General features: G+C 40.7%; 1 protein-coding gene across 1 annotated transcript in view; it reads left to right on the top strand.

Annotated features, from left to right (window-relative positions):
- Window positions 1-26,470, top strand: part of LOC140228817 (extracellular matrix organizing protein FRAS1-like) — a 241,756-nt gene that overhangs the window by 194,639 nt on the left and 20,647 nt on the right. Inside the window, exons 29-57 of the mRNA XM_072309090.1 lie at window positions 1,002-1,142; window positions 1,660-2,339; window positions 2,781-2,940; window positions 3,644-3,822; window positions 4,334-4,456; window positions 4,868-5,123; window positions 5,556-5,825; window positions 6,441-6,840; window positions 7,427-7,589; window positions 7,978-8,110; window positions 8,784-8,974; window positions 9,418-9,654; window positions 13,027-13,207; window positions 13,652-13,840; window positions 14,484-14,603; window positions 15,066-15,370; window positions 16,318-16,458; window positions 17,052-17,300; window positions 18,141-18,233; window positions 18,579-18,729; window positions 19,206-19,432; window positions 19,800-20,067; window positions 20,428-20,508; window positions 20,914-21,083; window positions 21,380-21,503; window positions 21,997-22,208; window positions 23,058-23,205; window positions 23,866-24,071; window positions 25,831-25,987. Of these exons, the coding sequence (XP_072165191.1) occupies window positions 1,002-1,142; window positions 1,660-2,339; window positions 2,781-2,940; window positions 3,644-3,822; window positions 4,334-4,456; window positions 4,868-5,123; window positions 5,556-5,825; window positions 6,441-6,840; window positions 7,427-7,589; window positions 7,978-8,110; window positions 8,784-8,974; window positions 9,418-9,654; window positions 13,027-13,207; window positions 13,652-13,840; window positions 14,484-14,603; window positions 15,066-15,370; window positions 16,318-16,458; window positions 17,052-17,300; window positions 18,141-18,233; window positions 18,579-18,729; window positions 19,206-19,432; window positions 19,800-20,067; window positions 20,428-20,508; window positions 20,914-21,083; window positions 21,380-21,503; window positions 21,997-22,208; window positions 23,058-23,205; window positions 23,866-24,071; window positions 25,831-25,987 (5,955 nt within the window). The remainder of the gene's footprint in view (window positions 1-1,001; window positions 1,143-1,659; window positions 2,340-2,780; window positions 2,941-3,643; window positions 3,823-4,333; window positions 4,457-4,867; window positions 5,124-5,555; window positions 5,826-6,440; window positions 6,841-7,426; window positions 7,590-7,977; window positions 8,111-8,783; window positions 8,975-9,417; window positions 9,655-13,026; window positions 13,208-13,651; window positions 13,841-14,483; window positions 14,604-15,065; window positions 15,371-16,317; window positions 16,459-17,051; window positions 17,301-18,140; window positions 18,234-18,578; window positions 18,730-19,205; window positions 19,433-19,799; window positions 20,068-20,427; window positions 20,509-20,913; window positions 21,084-21,379; window positions 21,504-21,996; window positions 22,209-23,057; window positions 23,206-23,865; window positions 24,072-25,830; window positions 25,988-26,470) is intronic.

Consider the following 26,470-nt stretch of genomic DNA (forward strand, 5'->3'; position numbering starts at 1 on the left):
TATTCAATCAGCAGTGTTTGATCAACAGCAATGTTTGTGCTTGTGCACACATATGCATGCACACACACACAAACACAATCACGCATATACACATCCTAAATCAATGTCTCTTTTTATTTGTTTTTCTCTTTTTTCATTCCCAAACTTTGTGTTCATTCATCTCCCTCTGTTTCTCCTTTACTTTGTCCCTTGTTTTGCACCCCTCTTTTTTCCCCTCTCTCTTCTTTTACCATTTGGCATGTATTCAAATAGCAATTGTTGGCTTCTTCTACAAGGCAAAAGTGAATGACATTTCTTTCCTCACCTGACTGTGTTTCATGCAATCCTGGTAAGATCTCAATGTTACCAAATGTCAAGCCCAGGTCTTTGACCCATAAAGTAAAACCACACATCCTCATTGCACACCCCCACAACTCTAAGTGTCACCTGTCCTTTGCCATGGTGCAGCTGTCAAAGACGTCTGAGAGAGAGAGAGAGAGGCCCCACCATGTGGAGACTCCCTATGCCTCTCGTGGGCACAATTTGCCCCATCAGAGATATGCTGAACATGCCACATTAATCACCACATCTGCTAAGTCAAAGAACTGAGTGATAATGGAATTGCAAGATTATGAGAGCTCTAGCTATTAGATATAGTAGAGTGTGGTATGCACTGTGGGTGTTGTTCAGAGGAAAATTGATATAGATAATCCTCATCTTTTTCTCTTGTTTTCTCTTTTTTGTTTTGTGAGTAAGTAGATTGTCATGGAGAGAGTCTTAATGAACAGAAATGACATCACAAGTTACAGGTATAAAGGATAGATGTACCAAGTAATGAGAACTTTAGAAACTTAATCAAAATGATTATATTGACAATGGTGTATGTGCTTGCTGTAGTCATAATTGGACACTTCAGGTGATTTTGATCTATCTCTTATGCACTAGTGGCCCTTTTTAATCTTTTTCCTTTTTTAGTTTGATTATTCGACCTTTCCTTTTTCCCCCCTCTGAATCATGTGCAGAGTGTTCCGATGGTTGTGTGGAATGTGCCACTCCAATCCAGTGTGTGGCTTGCCGACAGGGCACGTACCTCCTCAGCGGCAGGTGCGTGTTGGACTGCGGCGATGGCTACTATGCCAATCCTCTCAACAATGTGTGTGAAGGTGAGTCAACAGTGGGACACTTATCATTAATGCACCGTAATACATCACTGAAGCCATTTGTTGCCTTGCACAAAATCTGGTATTCATCATTGTCATAGTAAATGCGAGTTTGGAAAGATGAAGTTGAGCAATGGTTAAATCAAATGTGATATTGTATTTGGAAAAAAAAAGAAGAAATAATTGCTGGTGATTTGACTTTTTTTAATTCTCAAGTGTTGACAGGAACAGATATAACAAGAATCGTAAAGCTCTGACAGTTGAGTAGTGTGTGGTATTTCTTCACTGGTTGAATGTGTTTATTTCATGGCCTTTTTACTGTAGAACTGATGAAGATGTGGTAGTGATCTATATGTGATTAAAAATAGGTCAAAAGACCATTCCAGGTCGTCAGAACACCATCACATCATGATTAGAGTGATGATTAGATGCTTGACTAATTTAGGGAGGTCTGTATTGAAGCTCAAGTCGAGTACATTAATCTCATGATGCATTTTCCCTGTTCAATCTGCACTGACAGGCAACATTTACCCACCAACAATGTACGTCAATGGCTCCATCACGACTGGTATTGGAGGGATCCAAGTTCTAGACACCAGTTTCTTCACAGCCTTTGATCCTGACACCAACAGTCGAGATCTCTTCTTCGTCCTCGTCAGCCCACCAACGAACGGTGCCCTCGTCAAGAACGAGCGTGGCCGCGACATCGTCATGTCTGCTCTTGACACATTTGCGTACCCGGACCTCCTGGACGGGAGTATCAGGTATATGCACAACGCCAAGAGTGGCATGCACGGTTTCGTCACCATGAGGGTCAGCGACCGCGTCTACACATCAGAGCCAGAGGACGTCAGCATCGTCATCGTCTCGCCCCACGCCCCGTTTGTGACCCGCAACGAGCCCCTGGTGGTCATCGAGGGCGAGATCGCGCAGATCTCGACGGGCCAGAACCTGCAGATCCACGACGAGGACAACCCAGACATGGTGGTCGTGTCCATAATCGACGGCCCCAAGCACGGGAAGCTCATCAGGCTCCCCGACCGATCGCGACTTAGGAATTTCAATCTGGAAGACCTGAGACTGGGCTCCATCCACTACGTCCATGATGGCAGCGAGACTCAGTATGATGCACTCATCCTCCAGGTCTCCGATGGCCACAATGTGCTCAACCTCCTCTTCGACATCCACATCGTTCCCAAGGTGACTAATATGCACTTGGTGTAAAATTCAAACTTTCAAGCCTTCAGTTTGACCTCTTTACTCTCTGCAAACTAAATTCAGAGTACTGTACAAACTGTTATTTTCACATATGGATATTTTTTGCAAATGAGGCGGTCACAAACATTTTCATGATATGCGGTTTATGAATGCCTGTCTGTTCGCAGTAATTTCAATAATTTTTCTGAATACCTTTTAATGTTGTTTCCTTTCTAGACTAATCAAATTGTCCTTGCCAAGTGTTCAATAACTTGGTGGAATGCATCATTGGCAATAGACTACTGGCACATTGCAGCAAATTCTTACTCGTGAGATCATATACAGTTTTGTTAGATTGTATAGATGAACCTTTCCAAAAGTATCATGCTCAGCATTTCTACTGTTCTCTTTTTCTTCAATCAATTTGCTTCCACCACAATGTAGGATGATCGGGGACCGATTCTGGTTAACAACGTCCAGGGCTCTGTGCGGGAAGGTGGTCTCCTGCAGATCTCCAACGACCACCTCCGGGCACAGGACGTCGACTCGGAGGACGGTGATCTGATCTTCACCCTCACTCCTCCACAAAACAACCCGCGGCACGGTGAGCCACCAGACCCCTTTGCCCAATTTCACCCAAAGAAGCCTGTGTTTGAGCTTAGATGGTGGTCCATTTTGGTCTCCCCTTCAGTACCTGCTGCTCTTACATATTGGCTGGAGATTGTTGTGTAGGAAATTCAAAGCTTGTTGGTGCTTTATTCCAGTAATAATTCACAATATGCTGGAAGTGGCATTCTAATACCACATAGAGTTTGGTCTTTTTGCAGCAAAGAAAAAAAAAAATCAGTGTGCATGCTGCAAATCTATTGAATTCATTGCCAACTAATTCAGACTTTCTTTTTTTTTTTTGAAAAGGCTTCTCGAATGTTATTTAGAAAAGGAATTTTTGTTTAAAAATTCCCTTTTGAAATGATATTTCTTTGACTCTGCCTTTTTATCCCACTGTGCCCATGAAAGTGAGTGGTGTGCTGTATTGTTAAATTACCTTGTTGTCTTGTTGCTGCTGCTGTTGATTAGTATCATTATTGTCAGTATTATCGTTATTATAATCATCATTATTACTATGAGGAAGAAAAAGGCTGCCTGTTTTGTTCTGATGGTGCTAACGTATTGATAACTTATGCAGTCGGATAGGATATCTGAAAGCACTCATACACGTTGCAACCTTGACGTTTATGATGATATCTACAACCCTTGTACCATTATCATTGCTATATGGTTTGATTTGCTATTCTTTCTTTTGACAGGTGAAGTTGTCATGGTGCTACCAATCACTGGGGATGGGGTGCTTGAGGGGTGGAGGGACATCGGTCAGGGGCTGATGGAGAAACGTCTCATGACCTTCCGCCAGAGGGACATCGACCAGGGATACATCTACTACCGCAACTCTGGGGCGGAGTCCTTCGCCGATTATTTTATGTTTGAGGTTTGAGAAGTTGCCTTTGCTTCACAAGTGGATTTAGATGAGAGAAGGTTTTGATTTTGATAACTTTCTGTTGATGCCATACAACAAGTTATAATTACATGATTGTACATCCAGTCATTTTCATTATCACAGAATTTATTGTTGCATCTACATACATTGTAGTCCTCGTATTAAGATGATCTTCAGGCACCATATTCACCTGACCACTGACAAAGAAACAGAGGAAAATGCATTCCATCAGTAATTAATTTCATGGATAGTGATTTAATATTATGAAAAAAAAAACCAACAACATAATTAAGCAAAAGTGCTATACTAGCTAGGTACTGCAAGGCAGAATTCACAAGAGCAAGATTAGATACTTTGGTCAGTGGAGGAGAAGCAAGGCCAAATTTTAGGGAAAATGTGTCCTGGTCTCCTAAAGAAGAAAAAAAGTAAAGTATTGTTCAAACTTTGCCCAGAGTAATTTGATCGTAGAAATGACCATTTTCGTCATCATTATTGATGTCAGGTATCCGATGTCGCCAGCCCTCCCAACACCCTGGGTGGCCAAGCATTCAACATCGAGGTGATGCCCAGCAACGACCAACCTCCCCACCTCGTCCCTCAAGTCAGGCCACCGCTTGGAATCATGGTAGGTGCCATGCTGTTTTTAGCCACTGGCATTACAACGGGTGACCTCACCTTTGGATAGTGGTAGCCAATTGACATTGAACAGATCTCCTTATCACACATTCATTTAGATTATTGATGGGTCGTTGTGTCCTGTAAGCACAGCTTGTTAGGGGCCATCACATTTTAGCATATATTTTCCAAAACTTGAGGAATACTGCTTGTAAATGAATACAAATAGTTACAATGCTTGAGGCATGCCAACCGCCATAGTGACATTTCTAGTTCCTTGAAGGTGTTGGTATAAGCATATAATCCAAAACCATTTTTCCTCTTCTCAGGAGAACTGTGATGTTCCAACAAACATACCCCAAAACCAAGAAGAGAGGTATATTCATGTTACTGTGGCTTTCATTTCTTTTGTCATCTCTAGGCGGAAGAAGAGAGCGTCATTCCGATCCTGAGAGGGAACTTGGCCTTCACTGACCCTGACAGCAATGACCGCAACATCGTCTATAACTTGACCATGCCCCTCAACCCCCTCGAAGGAATCATTGAGAATATGGAAGCCCCCTTCGCCTCCATCACCCATTTCACCCAGGCTGACATCAACGCTGGCAAGATCCTCTACCGCTCACCCTCGCTGGATGCAGGCATTGGTGCCAGGAACTTCACCTTTCAGTTTACAGGTGAGTTTTGAGAGAGGTCGCTGCTCGGACCTTTTCGATATTTTGTTCTTGAGATGTCTTCATGTGTTGGTAGGTAGTACATACAGTCATCTGAATCTTAGCGTGTACAGGATTTGTCAAAAGCAAGAAAATTATTTGCAAAAGTAAGACAACATTTACCAAAAGGTACTGTGTTGAATGGATGATTATGATTTTGCCCCCAAATTTTCATTCTCTCGGTTCATATACAAGAATGTCAGTCTTTTAGCAGTGTTATGAATCATGTCTAAAAATGTATTGTATATCGGGCTATTCTTGACAAATGCCTATGGCAGATCAACAGTTGTCAAGGAGTAGGTTATATCTTCTTTATTTTTTTTTGGGGGGGGGGTGTTCTACAATCCAACACTTCAGTATCATACAACAAATATGTCTTTTCTCAACTCTCTGCAGTCACTGATGGTTTTGATGCTGCTGCGAACACCGTAGGCCCATTTCCCTTCACCATCAGAGTAATGGAGCGAAACACCGCCCCACCGGTCTTTGGCGAGCCCAACCCGGTTCTGCAGGTTCAGCGCGGCGGCATAGTCTCTGTGCGTCCCTACCTGGCCGATGTCCGGGACGTGGACACTGCCCTCTCCCAGCTGATGTACCGGGTGACTGTGCCTCCCAACTATGGGGCTCTCTTCAAGGGCGGCTTCAGTCCTGATATCTGGGACATGAGTAAGTATCCTTGATGACAATTAGGTCCAATTTCATTCCTCCATTTCAAAGAAAAGCAGTCATTTATCTGGAATATGTTTGTTTGTTTGTTTGTTTGTTTTATTGGTAATTGCATCATGCTGAGAACAGAGACATTAGTTATGAAGAATAGAAAAACCGAAAGAGAAAAGTGATTCATTTCTGATTGTTTTGGGGTTACACATATTCAGTATTGTTTCTACTTCTCTAGTGTGCAAAAATCATCATCATTAGAGTCTTAGGGGTAGGGAGCTCATGCTCCCATGATAAAGGGCATCCAACAACTGTCCAACTTTGAATGTTGTAGTTCTACATCTATGATCTAAGAAATGGGTATAAGTTTGTAGTATAATTTACTCAGTGAATTAATGTTAATTCAATTCAATTAAATTCTTATTTCATTTTTTGACAAAAACATATACATGTATACATCACTTTTTTGGTAACAGAAAATGAGGTGTGTAAAACTATGTAAAATAAAAAGAGTGTAGAATAATTGTAGTACCTTACAATAATTATACATTGTCAGCCAGAACTTGCCCGCTTTTGCCCATTTCACACTTGAAAATACAACATTTCTGTCTGTCAATCCCCAAGGTACCCCATTCACATACACCCAGCTGGAGCAGGAAGCTTTCCACTACCTCCACGATGCCACGCCCTCCTCGGAGGACTCCTTCGAGATCACTGTGGATGACGGCTCCCACGTCACTGTCCTCCGGGCCATCGTGCTGGTGGCCTTCTCCGACACGTCCAGCCCCGTGGTCAGCCAGCAGGCCTCGCTGGCCCTCTACCTCCCAGAGAACAGCGAGGCCACGGTCACCCACGAGAGCCTGGCCTTCGAGGACGAGGACTCACCGGCAGATGCGATCACCATCGAGCTGCGGACAGAGCCCCAGAACGGCCGCCTGCAGCGACGCCTGACCGGGGACGTGTACGAGGACCTGCATCTGGGTTCCAGTTTCACGCAGAGCGACGTCAATGCATACAATATCAGGTCTGTGTATGACTCTTCCCTCATACCTAGCTCGCTCTGCCCCCATTTCCCAACAGATTCAACAGATAAAGGTTCAACATCTTTATTTAAGTGACATAATCACAGTGACATTATCCTATTACAAAGATGGAACAACTAGGAAGAACACAAAATGGAATGAGACAAAGTTTTAATTTTGATCAAATATGTAGGTGAAAGGAGAATTTCAATTGTTCTAGAAAAAATGAGAATTAGGCAGGCAGAATGTGTAGACGATTATCAATGTCTGACAGAAGACAGAAATGTATGAAGGATATTAGGATGCATAGAGGGAGCAGAATGAGTGTCTCTGGTGAAAGTGACCAATCATAATTTAGGTCATAATTTGGGTAAGAGTAAGTGAAAGCTTTTTATGTGAGATAACAACATCAGATGAATACAGGAGGTCTGCAGTCATCTTAGATCATAAACAGCAGCTTTGAGTTCATTCTTTAAGTAACAAATTGTAGACTGGACAACAATCTAACAAATCTAACAATCTAAAAATAACAAATTGTAGATTGGATCGGACAAGAGGTAATTGACAAGGGATTGTATTGTTTTTCAGGTACATCTCAGAAGGGGAGATAGGTAGCCAACCTGTTAGTGAGGTGCTGATGCTCAACGTCAGTGATGCCAGCGGCAACAGTCTTCTCGGACAGACCTTCACAGTGACCATCACGCCAGTCAACAACCAGGCTCCGGTGGTCACCCTGCCTCAAACCATGCAGGTTGGTTGAAATCATCTTGATTGACCATCCCTTTCTCATCATTATGATCTCAGCATATCCATGATATCATTTCCTGCCATTTCATATTCACAGATGACAAATATTGAGATTAATTCTTTGGATTGCTGTTTACCAGGACTTTTGCTAAAAGTTACATGAGACTCATTGAAATCACTATATATGAATCGGTGTCAAAATCAGTGAAGATACTTTATATGTGATTGTGCTCTACGGCGTATTGTGTGTTTGTGTGTGTGTGTATGTATGTGTTCGTAGCTAGTCATGCAGTCAGAATAACCTGCATTGTCTCTATGATCAGATTATTTGTTTGGTTCGTTTTTATCGGTTGTCCATGCTAAATTTCTTTTACAATTTTTTTCCCCCCAAGGTGACAGAGGGAGGTCGGGAGGCAGTCACCAACCTCCACCTGAGCACCACTGACCTGGACACCAGGGTCAGCCAACTGTCCATCATCATGGACACCACTCCCAGCTTTGGCTACCTCGAGAACATCCGAGCAGGTGGGTTTAAAGTTTAGTGTGGGTGTGGAATGTCTGTGGCCCCTCTGTCCTGTCCTTTAGGAGGAGGAGGAGGAGGAGGAGAAGAATATCATGTGGTTGGGTCAGTTGACAGCATTATTACAAATGTCATGAACTGTTTAGATGTTCCATTGGATCACCGACAAGATTTAGATATAGTATTGTGTTGAGAATCTGATCCTTAATTGTTTGCTTGCAAGATACAAAATTTGAGATAGTCTGGTCTCCTTCTTTTTTTTTTTTTGTATTTTATCTGGTTCTCTTGTTGTGTTTTCATTCAGTAAAAAAAAAAAAAGAAATAGTGCTATGACTACTCTAGTATTCATAGATGCCATGTATAGACACCCCCTTTCTAAGTTTATATGCTAACTATGCTGACACAGATTAATGCCTGGGATTAGAAAAAGTTTTGCAATACAGAGAAAAAAGGGGGAAAACATTTGAATAATACCGTATCATCATATTATTTTGCTTGTATTAAAAACAAAATAAATCATATGAAAATTTAGGCAGATCATGATTTTGGTAAGAGAAATTATATGTTACCTCAATGTGTCTGCTTTTATGACAGCAAAACATTGTTGAGTTAAAGTGAGCACAACTGCACCACAAACTAACGGCTCGTTATTTGCTCCTCACAACCTTAACCCCACAGGTGTTGGATCTGAGCAGTCCAACGCAGGCATACCAATCTCTGCTTTCCGCGTCCAGGACATTCTGGATGGTGTCATCTACTACGTCAACAACAGGCACCAGAACATTGAGCCGGTGCACGACGGATTCCTCTTCCACGTCACCGACGGGGAAAACCGATCGCCGCAGTTCAGGTTCAACATCTCCATCCAGGTCAGCAAGATACAAATTTGGGATTTTTTTTTTTTGTCACTAGAGACAGACTCAAAATTAATTAGATACTAGTATGTTCTACTGGTAGGATTATTATTTGAGTGTTATTCATGCTGTGGGAAACTTTTAAATGTTGATGTATTTCATGGTGCTCTCATCCCTTTTGCTGTCAATACAGGCTGTTCAGTGCAACCTTTTAAATGGTGGAGATGAAGTTCATGTCCATTGCAGATGTATTTGTCGAGTATTCCAGCTGCTTTGTACAAAGTAATGGATATTGTCGTCAGCAGTTACATTATATTGTGTGTTTGTGCTTTGTCTAAGACTGTAACAAATGAGATTAAAAGATTGTATAAGAAAAAAAAATCTTTCTTTCATACAAATGATTGCTGTTATGGAAGATCAGTTTGGATGATGATTTTCTTTTCTCCTGTTCTTCTCAGCTGGTCAATGATGAGCAGCCGATAATCTTCACTGAGCAGGCGTTTGTGCCCGAGGGTGAGGGGGTGATCATCGCCAACGTGACGATCTTTGCCAGTGACCTGGACACGCCCACGGAGGACCTGCTCTTCGAGATCGTGACGTACCCCCAGCATGGCAACCTGAGACGCCGCGCCTTCCTGGAGGATCCCATCTACTCTGGGAGGATTCTGGGCATCGGTGATACCTTCACCTACCAGGTTAGTGTGGGTAGGGAGGATTTGGGGTCATAGAAAGTAGGGATAGTGGTGGAAGGGGGAACAAAAACTTCTTTGTGTTCCACCTGTTGCACAATTCCACAGTAAAGAAGCCCACTTGCAGAGGTTGGCTTCTAGAAGAGTGTATAAATGGGAAGAAAATTGAATAGATATGCAGTATAAGGGCTATAAGAATATAAGGGATACAAACCATCACTGGCTGTTGGGCGGAAGTTGGGTAGTTTAGTGGATATGATGCTTATCTCACAATCTTGAGTTTGAATCCCATTTGATTATGTATGCCCATGAATTTTACCATGGCTGTTGCTCAAACACCTAGTTGTCAGTGTTTATGTCATGTAGATGAAGGGCAGTTTGTCAATCAGTTGCAGAAAAGGGTGAATTTTAGACTGATTTTGAATGAATTTGAAAGTTTACCCCCCCCCCCCCCTAATTTCATCCAAATAGAAAGTAGTAATATAAGGAAAGTACAGTCAAACTCGGATACCTCGACGTCGGATAAGCCGAATATCACTTACCTCGGGGGCAAAATGAAAGTGCCGATTGTTCCTATGGAGTTTCCGTGTATTAAAATTTGCGTAGCTCGAAAAAGATAACTCGAAGTTCGGTTACCTCGAAGGGAAATCTAATGTCCCGACCTTAATTAACTTATTGTTTTTCCCAGCATGTTGCTCGAATCGAAATTGCAAACATCACTCAAAATCTCCGATTAAGCGCGCGTGGACAGCGAAGACATGTCCAAATGTTTTCACACTCGATTGTAAATATTCTGAGACCAGAACAATCGCGCGCCCAAGAAGAAATACCCGATACACAGCTGACAAGGAAAATCCCCAACACCTACCAACACACGTACCAATGGAGTGCTTTGCGATAGCACTACGCGCTGCCTCATCATTTGCTTTTCTTTAACCACTGTGTTTTGATTTTTGATCGAGACAGTCATACCGTGCGCGTAGATTTCCCAACCGTCGGGGCGCACCTGCTTACGTTGACAGTTATATCTTTGCCATTAATCACGCTCCACTGTCAAAACATCAATCTTTTGCCTTTCACGAAGTTTACTTCCCCGAGAACGCAAGCACTGAAACTTTTTTTTCCAGCAATGCGATTATGAAAATCTGGAAGTATAAGCCGATCACAATGAAGAATAGAATACACAGGGCTCCGCACTAAGTTTTATCGGGCCACCAATATCATTGATTTTTATTTTCTGGTGGTCGAAAGTAAAATCTGGTGCCAAAAAAAAAATCAGGAAAAACATTAGAAAAACTAAATCGGTCCTACTAAATATAGACAAATTAATATTAAGCATTATTGAAGTGATACAGATGCCCATGTCTAAAACAAATGAATAGAAAATTCAATCATCTTACTCTGTGTTTAAAGATTTGACAAATAGGTGTAGAGATTATCATGAAAGTTGATGCCCATTGAGGAGGTCAAAACTTACGTTTAAAATGAGAAAATGGGAGGATTTGCTGACATTTGTTAGCATCCGACATTTGTTTTAGCATTGTAAAAAGCCGTAAGTTACCGTTATTCATTTTTAAATGTAAAAGCAAACAACCGACATTCATTTTAGAATCTTACGGAGCTGAATACTATCCTAATCCATTTCCAAACGTGAAAGCAAACATCCGCTATTTGTTTTAGCATCTAACTTAGCGGATTAATACCATTAATCATTTCCAAATTATAAAGCAACAATCTGTTATTTATTTTTGCATCGTACGGAGCAGAATATTACCGTTATTCATTTCAAACATCCGACATTTATTTCATTATCGAACGGAGCCGAATGTCACTGCTTTCCACTTCCGAAAGTGAAATGAATCATCTGACAATTATTTTATCATCGCACGGAGCCGAATGTTACTGTTTTTCATTTTTGAACGTCAAGGCAGACATCAGACATTTTGGACCATGAAACGTATAGCTGAATGTTAGTGATATTTATTTCGAAATGTACCGTAGCAAATATCCAATATTTTTTTATCATCGTATGGGGCAGAATGTTACTGCAGTTCACTTCCAAATATGCCAAACGTAAAAGCAATCATTCGACATGTATTTTAGCATCTTCCGGAGCTGAACGCTATTGACATTTATTTTACTTTCGAACGTAAAAGTACACATCCGGCATTTATTTTATCAGCGTACGGAGTTGAATATTATTGTTATTCACTTCAGAACATCAAAACAAACATTCAACATTTATTTTAGCATCTTCCGGAGCTAAATGTTATTGCAATTTAGTTTCGAGCGTAAAAGCAAACATCCAGCATTTATTTCATCATTGTCAGGAGTTGAATATTATTGTTACTCTTTTCCGAACGTCAAAGCAAACATCAAACATTAATTTTACCATTAAACGCAGCTGAATGTTACTGTTATTTATTTCGAAATTTAAAAGCAAACATCATACAGTTATTTTAGCATCATATGGACATGATGGAGCAGAATATTACTGCTATTTTCTTCCGAACATAACAACGATCATCTGACATCTATTTTAGCATCTTCCGGAGCCGAATGCTATTGCTATTTACTTTCGAAAGTATAAGGAAACATCCGACATTTATTTAACCTTCGTACGGAGTTGAATGTTATTGTTTTTCATTTCCGAACGTCATAGCAAAAATTTGACATTTATTTCAGCGTCTTCCGGAGCCGAATGTTATCCTTATTCATTTCCGAACGCAAAACCAAATATCTAACATTAGTTTTAGCACCATACGGAGCTAAGTCTTATCGTTATTCATTTCCAAAAGTATGAGCAAACACCCGACATTTATTTTAGTATCATACCGAGTCGAATATTACCGTCATTCATTTCCACAATTAAACGCAAACCTCTGACCTTTATTTTAGCATCTTACGGAGCCGATTGTTACCGCTGTTCATTTTCAAAAGTAAAGGCAAACATCCGACTTTTTTTTTTTTCTTTTTTTGGTGGCGCGATCGGGCCACCAAAATCTTTATTTCTGAAATTTTGATTTCATTTCCGATTTTCACTCAATTCATTCATATAAAAGTTGATTCTATTCAAATTGACAAGCATGCAAATAATCAATAGGCGCTATAACAGACACCATGTTGAACATCGATAAACGTCGAACATCGATAAACATTGGATAAGTCGAAGAAAATTCGACGTACGCGTACCTCGAAATTCGCGTACGTCGAACCATTTTCTTCAGTCCCGACGAATTCGAGGTATCCGAGTTTGACTGTATAATGGTATTACTTGTTTCGATGTGATCAATGTGACTTATCAGCTACCTCAGTCTCATACCTCATTCAAGAGTGATTGGTCATGTTTACTCTGGTTTATTTACCCCTTTGTAAAAGGATGTTGTTGAAGAGTTGATAATCTACATCCATGATGGCTCCGATGTGAACTCGGACACCTTCCGGCTGTCTCTGACTGATGGACTATACACCGCCCAGGAGGACATCAACATCATCATTGGTCTCGTCAACGACGAGACGCCAAGGCTTGCCACCAACACTGGTCTCAGGATCAGCATGGGTGAGTATCGAGCTCAAAAATGGGAAGAGGATTTGGAATGGAGGGTTTAAACTGAGTTTCTATGATACCATAACCCATGTTATGTTAGTAGTATTGACTAAAGCAGATGCGAGCAGTTTATTCTATGTGGAAATTGTGAAGGAATCACTATTTTTCAGCAGGGGGGTAAAATGTAGGCCCATATAGTTAAGCGATTATCTATCTGCCAAGAATAAAACAAGAAGCATTTGTTTGTCTCAGACTTTTGATTTGGCATTGCAATATTAATATACCAGTGTCACCTCTATGTAGCATTCGTGTCATTTTAATGATTGTATTGTTATCAAAATAGAAGGGGTGTGTATATAAACTGAGAAGCAGTGATGCTAATAATTCCTGTGTGTACAAAAGTAACATATTTCTTCCTGTAATGCAGTGTCTTCTGTCTTTCCTGCACATCCCCAGGTTCGGCCACAACGCTGACGTCGGACAGCCTACGGGCGACGGACATCGACTCCGAGGACGACCAGCTGCTCTTCACCATCACGGCAGACCCAAACATTGGTCAGCTGCGCTTTGTCAAAGGCTCCAAGGAGCTTGACCTGGGCAGCAGCTTACAGAAGAACACCTTCAAGCAGAGTGACATTAATAATGGTAGGAAGAATAAAACTTTCAAATCTTTGACTTGGGATTATGGATTCCCTACATTTTTGTGAACCCCAGGTGGATATGATGTTGACCCCAGGAAGAACAGTACCTGCCTACTGATGAGGCTACCCAGTTGAAATAAGGCTGAATAAATAATAGATAGATAGATAGATAAATAGATAGATAGATAGATAGATAGATAGATAGATAGATAGATAGATAGATAGATAACTAAATGAATAAATAAATCCCTATCATATTTCCATCCTCACATGTGATACTCTATGTAACTGAAATAATATGCATGATCTAATTCAGTGATGATAAAATTTGTGATAAGTGCAGTAAAATTTTACAAATCTGCCACTTTGGAAGGAAAGAGAAGATCTGATGTGTAAAATTCAGACCAGCAGTAAAAGTTGAGCTGTGATGTGACAGCAGTGCAACAGCAATTCTGACATTTACAGCAAATTTTGTGATTTATGATTTTATTAACATTTCATTTCTGCTGGTATAGATCAGGATTATAAGGCATAGCATTATTTCTGTGCACATCGAATAATTACTTTTTTTGTGTGTGTAAAGTACAGGGTTTTCTTCATTCTTGTAGTTTTGCAGAGATCTTAGTCTCCCTCTCCTCTTCCCACAGGCTACGTGGAGTACCTCCATTCCCTCAGCGAGCCTGCTGGTACGGTGGTCTTCAAGTTCACTGTGAGCGATCCAGAGGGTAACCAGCTCATCGACCAGTCTTTCATCATCACTGTCCTTGGTAAGTGGCTTCAAGAGCTTGGAAGATAAATGCCGAAACTTGAAAAGTTGAGACATTATGGACCAACCAGCAGAGATTAGCTTAATTTTGCCTCTGTTTGGACAGTATAAAAGGAACTGACCTGTTCCAAGTGATATAAAATGTAAAGGATAGGTATGCATGAAAAGAAAACTCAAATGTCATCATGATACAATGTTTAGCTATATAAGGTCTGACTTTTTACTCTTCTTGACCTGTTTTACAGTAAGTTTAGTTCTGATGAAATGATTCTCTTCACTTATTTGCAAAAATATATTCCGTAATTAAGTGTATAACGAGCATGATAGGATGGACTAATTGAACCCTATTCATTACATTGTAACTGTCCCTCATGATTCTGACGATTCTCAAACATAATCATTGAAGTGGAAAATTTGAAAACATAAAACATCGAATATGTCCAATGTCCATTGGCACCAACAGAGGACCGGATCCCACCCCGCATCCTGGCCAACCAGCCACTCACTGTGCGGGAGGGTGCATCCAGCGTCATTGACACGTCCACGCTCTCGGCAACGGACGACGACAGCATCCCGGGCAATCTGATGTACTACGTGACGGCCGGCCCCAGCTACGGCCGGGTGGAACACTCTGACTTCCCTGGGACGGCCGTCTCCCAGTTCTCTCAGGCGGATCTGGCCGCTGGAGCGGTCAGCTACGTCCACACCAGCCCCGAGGAGAACATGATGGACAGTTTCACCTTCACTGTGGATGACGGAAGCAACCAGGTTGGTGTGGTTTGTGACAATGTTGCCCGATCTGTGTTATGATCAAAGAGGTTACGTAAAAATGGGTACAAGAATGCTGGCTTGCAGTACACCCTTTACAGTTGCTCTGTGAGCACGCAGGGCTAAGTCTGCCATGAGGTAATTTTGCCTCTGACCAAGATTCTGCCAGGATCGAAAGCTCAGGCCCCTTGTGACCCCATTACTAAGAGGTTATGTACATCTTATTGCAAGAGGGCAAACTATTTCACCACTGTACTCCGTATTCTATGCATGGGCATCTGCATGTGGCAAACTCCAGTCTTGACAATGAGGTTATGCATACTTTTATGTTGCATCAATCTTGCTCAATGATCAAGCCCCTGTTAATAATGGCAGACAGTGCTCCTTGAGAGCACAGAAATTTTACATAGTGTGCCCTCTGTAGGTAGCGAGTGTGTAACCTCTTTGGCTATGATCTGCTTCACCTGTGAAAGCGTGCATGTGATAATGATAGCAGAATGGATGACAAAAATTGTTCAGATAATGATGATGAAAAAGATTTTAGTGACAGTGATAACGGCTTTGACAATGATGAAAATTTGTTGCAAGTAGTTATAATGATTACAATATTGACAACGATGATGTCATGGTGATGATAGTAGCGATCATGATTGATTCAGAAGACGTAAATGATTGGTGTCAGTCAAGATATTGATACATGTAAAATTCTAAATATGACAGGGAAGGTCTTGCAGCACACACCTTCTTATGATCATGGTGATACAATGTAATAGTAATGATGATAAAAACAACAGCAGTTTTTCTTGCGATTATAATTAGTACCGCTGGTTATTCTTTAAGTGACAACTTCAAGTGTGTGTGCTTCATGAAAATGTGAATATGTAAACACATCTTGATGACAAATGTGAATATGTCAACACATCTTGATGACTTTGTTGTTGCTCCAGGTGACACAAACATTTTACATCAACATCACCCCAGTGGATGACTCTCTCCCGCTGGTGTCCAACCTTGGGATGAGGGTGCAAGAGGGCGTCCGCAAGACCATCACAGAGTTTGAACTCAAGGCCATTGACCTTGATACCTCAGTAAGCATCGTCAGTTGCCTGTGACATGCATTTGACTTTGAATACTATCATTTGCTTGCTCTTGTATATCTTTGAGTCAGGTATCATGATTTATGCTTCTTCTTTCTCCTTAAGAAGATATATGATATTTTTTCTGCAGGTACAGTACCAGAGATGAAACAATTTAGTTCTTTTGTGGAGGTATTACTATGTACATGACCAGATTGTGATATCTCTTTACTAATACTGGTCTGACTAGTCATTCCTGATGTTAAAGTTTCTATCTGTGTCTTTGAAATTTTGAACAAAGTAACAAGGAATTTAATTTCTGTTCAAACCTGTGTCAAGTACTGACCTGTAATTGAGTCACAGGCTCATGTCTCTACCATAGGCTGTTTGTTTTATGTTTTTTTAAACATGAAAAGAACCCATCTTGTCTGTGAGACCCCATTTGAAATTGTTTTATTGCCATTGCCTGTGTTGACAACCACTCCTGTGGGATATTGCATGAGTTTGAAAGATTACTCTTGTTGAAAATTGTCAGTCTGCTTTTAAAATGATTTATGCATGGTCAGAAGAATTCTTCAGAAATTCATCTGTGTCATCCCAAACAGGAGACAACCATCATGTTCACAATATTCACCCCACCTTCTCACGGCACTGTTGACTTCACCCTGGATGGGGTACGCTTCACCCCCACTCTGACCTTCTCCATGGCCGATATCTACGAGAATCGTATCAGCTACAACCACGATGGCACCAACACGCTGTCCGACCGGTTCATGTTCACTGTGTCTGACGGCACCAACCCCGTGTTTGTTGTGGAGCAGGGCACAGAACTGCAGACAACTTCAGCCCCGCAGGTATGGTAGAAAAGAAAAGAAAACACTCAGGTGATATCACAGGATGAAAAAAATCAGTTGCTCTGAGAAACAGCTTTGCCAGAGATGATTTGCATTTTATGACAAATTGAACTCACCATTATTCAGTTGTTGTTCTGAGAAGAATAGATTCTCTTCAAAAATATATTCTCTCTGGAAGATTTTGGATTGACATCACACAGCAAACATTGACAGCATCTTCTCAAAGAAGACTTGATGGCCTAAATTTACAATGGTAGTTTAAATCAAAACCTTTGCTTAAAGGTGTATGGTCCCGATGTTTTAGTCAAATGCGTACGCGGGCGCAAGGCGCAAGTTTCCTATAGAGACCTACGCTATTAACTCCTCTTTAGCGCTTACGCTTTGGCCCACTTTCCCGAGTCCGAAGAAGTCCGATTCACTTAATTTCCTTCATTTAATAATGATGATAAGTCCATGGACCGAAACCAGCACAATATGGCATACCTTGGCATGCATTCATCAGCATGCATCCAATATTGTGTTGCTGTTGGTGCACATCTATCCAATCGTAATTTGCATAATTCATGACTAGATTTAAACTAGGGTACCTTTGTAAATTCCAATGTATGTGTCTCTTATTGTCTTTCATAATGCCTGGGTAAAGCAAATATCAAGGCATTAGAAAATTAAGCTGTCAAAATGAAGCAGTATGCTTTTAAATCACTGTTCTTCAAAATTGTTCACAGACAATTCATTCTTGACAATGCCTACAGACCTACACATGTATCTCTGGTGATTCATTTCTGTCTTTTGTCATGTTGTAATGATGTTGAGGTTTTTCTTGTCACATTTTGCCTCCAGGTCTTTGAAATCACAGTGATGCCAGTAGACGATGGCACGCCAAGAATCGTCACCAACAACGGCCTCTCCTACCTGGAGTATGTGGATGACAGGGTATGGCATCTGATTATCGGCATTCCTCTGGACAGATTTCCCCTCATACCTACTGAACATATGTCCTGTAAAGCATTCATTTGAGAGCGATAAGTTCTACTTCAGTTGCATTTGACAGAATGCTATACCTAATTCTTACTTGCAAAGCAAATTTTTACTCTTCCCATTGACGATGAATTTGGGTGGGGAAAAAAATGTTTAGGCATAGTAGCATTTCATCTTTTGTCCTATCCTGAGTAAAAGTTGACATTTATTTCTAATGATTTTTTGGCAAATGCAAGAGACCTCAGCTGGTCAGTTACAGGGAAGCCACTTGATTGATTTGCATGCCTGTTTTATTTGCAGGCTATGGGAGTACTTACAAGTCGTACCCTTCAAACTATGGATGCTGACACATCTGATCGTGACCTGGTCTACACCGTCACATCACCACCTCGCCATGGATACCTGGAAAGTACCCTGACTCCAAGGGTTCCCGTCTCCACTTTCACACAGCGTAAGGAGCACAAGAATGACACAATAAGGCTCTCTTTTTTTGTGAATTAACATATATCTTCTTGTTTGATGCACAAGTACATTTTGACTGATAGTGGAGGAATTTGGATATATTTAGCATTTGTTTCAGAAGCATGAAAAAGATACTGCTTCAGTCTACTTCCAATATTTAGTTGGGTTAGTAGAGTACATTTGAAATGAGTTATACATTGTTTTAAAGCTTGCAGTCTGCTCTTTCAGAATCTGCCCCTTACTAAAAATCCATGTGTTTCTACTTGTCTGATGCAGGGTCACAAATGATATAAGATCAAATTTCTTGGGAGCTTATTCTAATGTCATGCAGATTTTATAGCAATGTCTAAAATGGACCAAAAGCAATGACTGAAATAATTAAGTGAAATATATTGTGTGATGGCATCATTTCATTCAGTGTATGGTTTCTAAGATCTTGTTCTGACCTAATTTATTGGTCCACAGAGGATATTGAGAACGGGATAATCCGGTACATCCTGACACCGGGAGCAGAGTCAGAGACCAGCGACAGCTTCGTGTTCGACGTCTCCGACACACTGCCGAACACCGTCATCGGGTCGGTGTACAGAATTCGCTGGTCCCTCATCCACTTTGAGAGGGCCCACTACAACGTCAGCGAAACACAGGGCACCATCAGCGTGGCCCTAAAGAGAACAGGGAATATCAATCAGGTAATGGAAAATTATTGACATGGGCTTTTCTCTTACTTTTACTCACATTGGACTTCCAGTTATGGCATATAGCAGAGCTCGACACTTATCTAATGGCCTGTTCAGTCCACTGAAATCATTAGATCTGAAGTTTTGTTTGGCGAAAAGATATGTAGCGGACAAAAATAAAAGCAAGCTAGTAATGTATGTCATGAAATCAATTCAACACCTCAAATCTTTTCACTTCCCACATGCTTTCTTAATTTCTTTACATAGGCCACAGTGTATGTTATGTCAGCTGTTTTCATCACACTCATATTAAGTGATGTGGAAATTTGTGTAGGTCTGTATTTTGACTGTGTCATTGTATTTCTCCTTCCTCTTGTAGTACGCCATCGTCCTGTGCCGCACGGAAGCAGCCACGGCAACAGCGACGACAGCTGGAAACTCCCGCGGCGGCCGCAACGACTACGTGGAGCACGCCGGCCAGGTCCAGTTTGAGGAGCGGGAGGACACCAAGACGTGCACCATCATCATCAATGACGACGACGTCTTCGAGGGCCCGGAGGATTTCATCATCGACCTCAGCACACCGGCCTACGCCCTGCTAGGGGAGCCCTCAAGGGCTATCGTGTCCATTAACGACATTGAAGACGGTAAGGATATTGTAATGACTGTACAGATTTGATAGTTCTGTGTGGAGAAAACTTTAGTTATTGACTATTACCAGTACATTTGTTAGTTGTATTGATGATGATGATGACAAAAATTATGACATTGATGATGATGATGATGATGATGATGTCGATAATGAGGAAGGTGATGAGTCATGTGATGATGGTGGTGGTGATGATGATGTTAATGATTTTAAAACAGTGATAGTTGATGATTAAGATCAGAGGAAACAGGTGATTGTCCAGTGCAGGTGAAAAATTGATTCATACCAATCTATTTTTGTATTCATATGTAAAGTTACTCTACTGTTTACTCTTTCTCATTCCCGTCACTGTTCACAGAACCAAGTATTGAGTTTGCCCAGACACAGTACCATGTCAACGAGAGTGCAGGATTCCTGTTTGCTCCAGTAGTGAGGAAAGGTTTGTATATTCATGTAGATCTTTTTCGTGAACAATATGTTACATTCAATGTAGATCAATGAATCTACAATTCTGCCTTGTGTGTTTTTGTTCCACCACACTTTTGAAAGAACTGTTTTCGATAACCCAACGTATCTCAATTAATTTTTAGTGCAACATTACAGATTGATACAGTTGATAAAGTTTAAAATGCAAATTCATTGTCAGTCAGGATGAGACAGGCTTTTTAATCAGAATTTACTGCATAAACATTTGTTATTGAAACCAAGAAGTACCAGACATTACCTGACATCTTATCCAAGCTGTTCTAATTGATGCTGCTTACCTCAGTAACCTGTATATAAAAAGAAATCAACAAAAAACTTAATGTTTCATTTTGTTTTGTTTCAAACTTTCCTTTCTCAGGGGACTCCTCCTCCTCTGTGTCAGCGATCTGTTTCACCATCCCTCGCTCTGCAACAGGCAGCAGTCTGACCGGCCTTGAGTCTGGGTCTGACTACAAGACTAGGGGCATGTCGCTGGAGTACCAGGTAGTCTTTCCTCAAGGAGTGAACACAGCATCGTGTGACATTAAGGTAAGCTGTGATGTGCATTTCAAAATGGATATGGTACTAATATGTTGAGGTTGTTCAGGATCTCTTTGTTATCAAGTAATGAGGGATGGAATATGGAGGACTAGACATAAGAAAAGTAAATCAGTAAGGTTACCAAATCCTGGGAAAAGGTGACTGCATTGATGCAGAGACAAATTGCGCGTTTATGTACATCCTTATTCATAAACACACCATGGAGAAGCTAGGAATTGAGACAGTGTGAAGGGTGGGATTGCATTATGGAAATATTATTTCTGTCTATTTGTGTCTTAATCCAGATCATTGATGATGCCCTGTATGAAGAGCAAGAAGAGTTTGAGATTGCCCTGTCCATGCCGTCTTACAACACCAGGATAGGGCCCAAGTCCAGGGCTGATGTCATCATAGATGGTCCAAATGATGGTAAGAACAAGGATTTTCATGCTGGGCCCTGTTTCATAAAGCTGTTCGTAAAGTTACGAACAACTTTCGAGCGACTGGTGATCAGTTCTGATGTGCTATACTTATCAGAATTTCCATAATTCAGCCAAAGAACTGATCACCAGTCGCTCGTTAGTTGTTCATAACTTTACGAACAGCTTTATGAAACACCCCCCGGTTATGTAATCATTTCATAAACTGATCTGAGGACCGATTCATTTATGGTATATTACTATGGTCCACTCCCCCCCCCCCCCCCCCTTTCTCTCTTTGTACCATAAACCTGGTACTGGAAGGCAAGTATTTTCTGCACTACTGAGTATCCTGGCGACTCTGGGGTACATGAACAGCTAAACATACGTACACACACATATCCTGTGATGGTATATGTGTTTGTAAAACATAGCATCTAAAAGAATAAACTGCATTATATACAGATGAATAATGCTCTGACAATTCTCTTGGTATGTTGCAGAGTCTGTAGTCTACTTTGGGCATCCTAACTACATCTTCAGCGAGAATTCCGGCACCGTGGAGATTGAAGTCTATCGCCAGGGCAGCGACCTCTCCTATACATCCATGGTTTGGTGCGCCCCCAAAGACACTCTACCACAGTCTGCATCACCGGGACAGGATTACGTGCCCAGCGCCAACATGCTGACCTTTGACCCTCAGCAAACAGTAGAGGTCAGTGAGTGTAATATATCTCGGAAGTGGGCAGTGTCATAATAATGCCATACAATGTATCTGATTTAGGATTCTGACTCTTTTCTTCTCTACTTACCTCACCATCTTGGACTTAGATTAATCAGTGACACCTGCTTAAGCCAGTCTTGCCAGTGAGAGCATTTGTAATATTTTATTCACCCTTCATTAAATTTAACAAATGAGAATGAATAAAAAAAGAAACAAGGTAGGCAAAAAAAATCATGCAATTGACATGAAAATATGTTAAGAGAGGTAATAGTCAAGCAGCCATCTTGATTAGAAGTTCTTGATAATAATAGAGATATCTCACCTCTCATCTTATCCTAATTCATATTGTCTGTATAGATTGTTGTATACGTCTCAAAGCATATCTTACAGCGATCCTGGCAAAGATATACACTGTAAACATATGCAGAAATTCCAAATGCTACCTCTTTTTCTGTAGTATTTTTGTTGTATTTTACCAAATTTTTGCCAAAAGTCTAATAGAAAATACTGTGTGCCCTTGTGGTGTTACTACATATGTCTATTGCAGGAAAAGTAAAAAAAAAACAATGTTTTACCACCAAAAATATGCTTTTTCAGCTTTCAGAGTACTGCGATCCTGTTTGCTCGGTTGGCATCCTGTCTTTGTGATATGCATTATTGTTGCGTCTATGTCATATTTATATGTGTACGAATTAATACATTTTAGGTTCATGTTAATATCAGTAACAGCCATATCAGAGGAGCCAAATGCACTATTTCAGTGCACACAATGAATGTGTCTGATATTTTTTGTCCTCCTCCTCCTCCTTTTCCTCCTCCTCTTTGGCACCACCTGTCCAGATTTGTCGCATCACCATCGTGGATGACTCGGCCAGCCCGCAGCTTGAGGGCAACGAGACGTTCATCGTCTTCCTCAGCTCGGCCATGAACACTAGGCTGGGCACTCCCTCGGAGGTCGTAGTAGTCATCAACGACACTGCCGACGATGGTGAGTTGCCGTTTTGAGGACCTTTCCTCTCCCATCCCACATTTTTTCCCCTTCTATTCACAGCATTGAGGGCACAGTATACTGTAAAACCAGAAATGTTCGCGTACATGAAACTCTAACGAATTTCTTGAGGAGCCAAGATTTGCAAAAGTAAAATGCGTGTGGAAGGTTTTGTCTACACATTGCAATGAATGCCAATAGCATTTCATGAAAGTTTCATGCTGCGAATGTTCCTGGTTTTATAGTATAGTGTTAATCCTTTTTCGATGTCTTATTGCAGTTCAGTTAAGCTGTATAGCACAATGTATGACTGATTCCAAGCTGCTGTACAGAATAAATATTTGATTCCAGAGTTCAAGATAGTGGACAGTCAATAAGAATAATTGTATATTATATTGTAAAAGTAATTCTTTTCTGCCTCCCTGTGGGACTAGGGATTTATTCTCTGTGAAAAGTGTAATTCTGACTGTTATCATGACATGTGTTTAGTATGCAAAATTCAGCTGATTTTAGTGAATTCATGTCACCTTAAAATCCCATAATCCTGCTGATAACTTTTGTACTGATATATGTATTGTTACTCTATGAATGATTTTCATGAAAAAATGCAGAAATGAAATCAAACTGAAACTGATTTTTTATATTTTCCATCCTCCTCAGTACCCACAATGCAGTTCCAGACAACACGAATGACAGTGGAAGAGAAGACGGGCGTGGTCCACGTGCCTGTCGTCCGGACCGGCGACATCTCGTTTGAGTCTTCCGTCAGGTGCTTCACCCGACAGAAGACTGCCCAGGTTATGATGGACTACGACGAGAGACTCAACACCGATGACTTCAGGATTATCTTTGCTCCTGGTGAAAAGGTACGGATAGCTAGAAAAATTGATCACTGTCACTACAAATGCAGGCTTGTAGAGCACCAAAGTGATTGATATCACAGTCTTTTGTTGGAGCAACTGTTGTGTTCACAGATATTGGGGCTATTGTCAGGTTGTTTAGAACCAGTTTCCATGGCAATGAATGGCTATGACGTCACATTTCAGTACTCTTGATTTATTGTAAGTGACCTGTGAGTTAATGAACAGATTTTTATCTTAAAATAAAGGGGTTTATATTCATTGGTGATGTTATGGCAAGTTGTGTTATGATCTGGATAAAAGGTCAAATCATATATGTCAAATCCTTCATGGGTCAATGATTTGAGCTCTGACCCTCTAAGCAGTCAATATTTGTACAGTATATTACCATTCAGCTTGATCCTGACTGTAGCAACGTACCTTATCAATAAGACAGCTCTCAAACTTATGGAAACTTCTATGCTTGTAATATGATAATGGTTGTTCCTGACTATCTGATGTCTTGCCAGAGGCTTGCCTTATATAGCAACAACTACTTTATTTCAAGTATTAGCCTTTTGTGTGCTTCAAGAACTGATTGGTACAGAACTTTCTGTGGTATTGTAAACACTGTATATAGTCCCTGACAAAGAAAGGATCAAAATGTATTTGTAGAAGAAACCGTTGCATTTAAGTAGGTCATCACAAGGTACTTAGAGGAAAAAGAAATCCATAAATTAGGGCACACTTGTCATCTGGCTTGTCAGACAACTGTGAACACATTCCTACTTGTTTACAAAATTAATGTTCATTTCACCCTGCCACCAGACTCCCTGGAGAATATCACTGTGTAAAATTATACATCTTCTATTCATGTCAAAACAATAGAAGGAATGTTTTGATTTGCAATCACTCCAACAAAGCAGATTCCCACCTGGTCATTTGCCAGGTGGGAATTTTGTTTATGAGTATTGTTCTAATTTATTTTTAGTAACCATGTTCACACAGTCACTTATGATAACAATAGCTCCTAATTAAGCATATTAAACATTCACATTGTGCTTATCAGTTGAACCTAGCTATTAAATGTTTGTTCCTGCACCTGATATTTTTTAATAACTTTGTTTTTGTAAATTTCTTTGTGTAGATTTTGTTTTTGTACATTTTCTAATGGAGACTTTGTTTTTGTAGATTTTGTTTTTGTGGATTTTGTTTGGTAGATTTCACATACAGTTTGACATGTCAATGACCTGAATAATGACCTCTTGTCATGAACAAGTTCACTCCTGTGACCCATGGCATAAACTTTAGTAACTTTACCATTAATGGTCACTCTGCAATCAATGATAACTACCATGGCAACACTATTCCATATCCAGTCAAAGCCAAGAAATCACTAATGATCACCACTGATCACAGTGTTACCATTAATTGTTTTAGGCAACAGGGCCCAGGTCTCCCTCTGAAGTATGATTTTAGTTATATCAAGCTTTTGAAGCTACAATGTGTAGGCTCTGGGAAGCATGTGTGGCCTCGAATACTGCTTTGATATCATAATCATTCATTTCCCTTTTAGGTTTCTTGCAAATGCTCGATGTTCCTTTCTGCACAGATCATTTTACTCCCATCTGATCCAGTTATAGATTATTTTTTGTTTGCAGTCTTGCCTCCCTTTTCAATGTATATTAAAGTCTGCCAGTATTGTAACTGCTGTTAGTGTTGATTGCAAAACCTACCTAATGTAAGCATGAGAAAGTTTAACTCCGTGACCATCACATGCACGCAGGTCAAGAATTGCACAGTGCGCCTGGTGGAAGATGGTACATACGAGAGTGATGAAACATTCATGCTCAAGCTGTCCATGCCATATGGCAGTGAGATCTGCGACGCCAGAATCGGCGAGAACCGAACATCCCTGATCACCATCACGGACAATGCTGATGGTAGGTGACCTTCACATTTATGGCAAGACACAAAAAGTACATGGGAAAACTGTGAATGCCCTTTTAGTACCATCAATTTGGCATGTGTTTTTCTAATGAAATCAGCCTCGATAAGCATTTTGTGACCTTTTGCTAATTCTTTCATGTGCTATATATGTATATTTTTATTCCACCAGTTGTCCATGTAGATGTGATGTGTTATATATGTACAACATAGGTGAATTTATGTATTTCTTTAATGGCATGTGATAAACAGTAAAATGAGTTTAATTGAATTGAATAACTTTTGAGAAATGACATTGCAACCAGGTGGATATCCTCTTCCTATATTGGCCTTTGCACTCGAGGAAACATGTTTAACGTGTGAAGCTACAGAGAAAAGCCTGTTTGATGGATGCACAGTTCTGGTGGCAGTGTTATTAACTAGAGTGTATTTTAAGCTGAATACCTCGCATGTCTTGACGAGACTTGTAAAGCTGTGAA

Source organism: Diadema setosum, chromosome 5 (assembly GCF_964275005.1).
Source record: "Diadema setosum chromosome 5, eeDiaSeto1, whole genome shotgun sequence".
Classification (NCBI taxonomy): domain Eukaryota; kingdom Metazoa; phylum Echinodermata; class Echinoidea; order Diadematoida; family Diadematidae; genus Diadema; species Diadema setosum.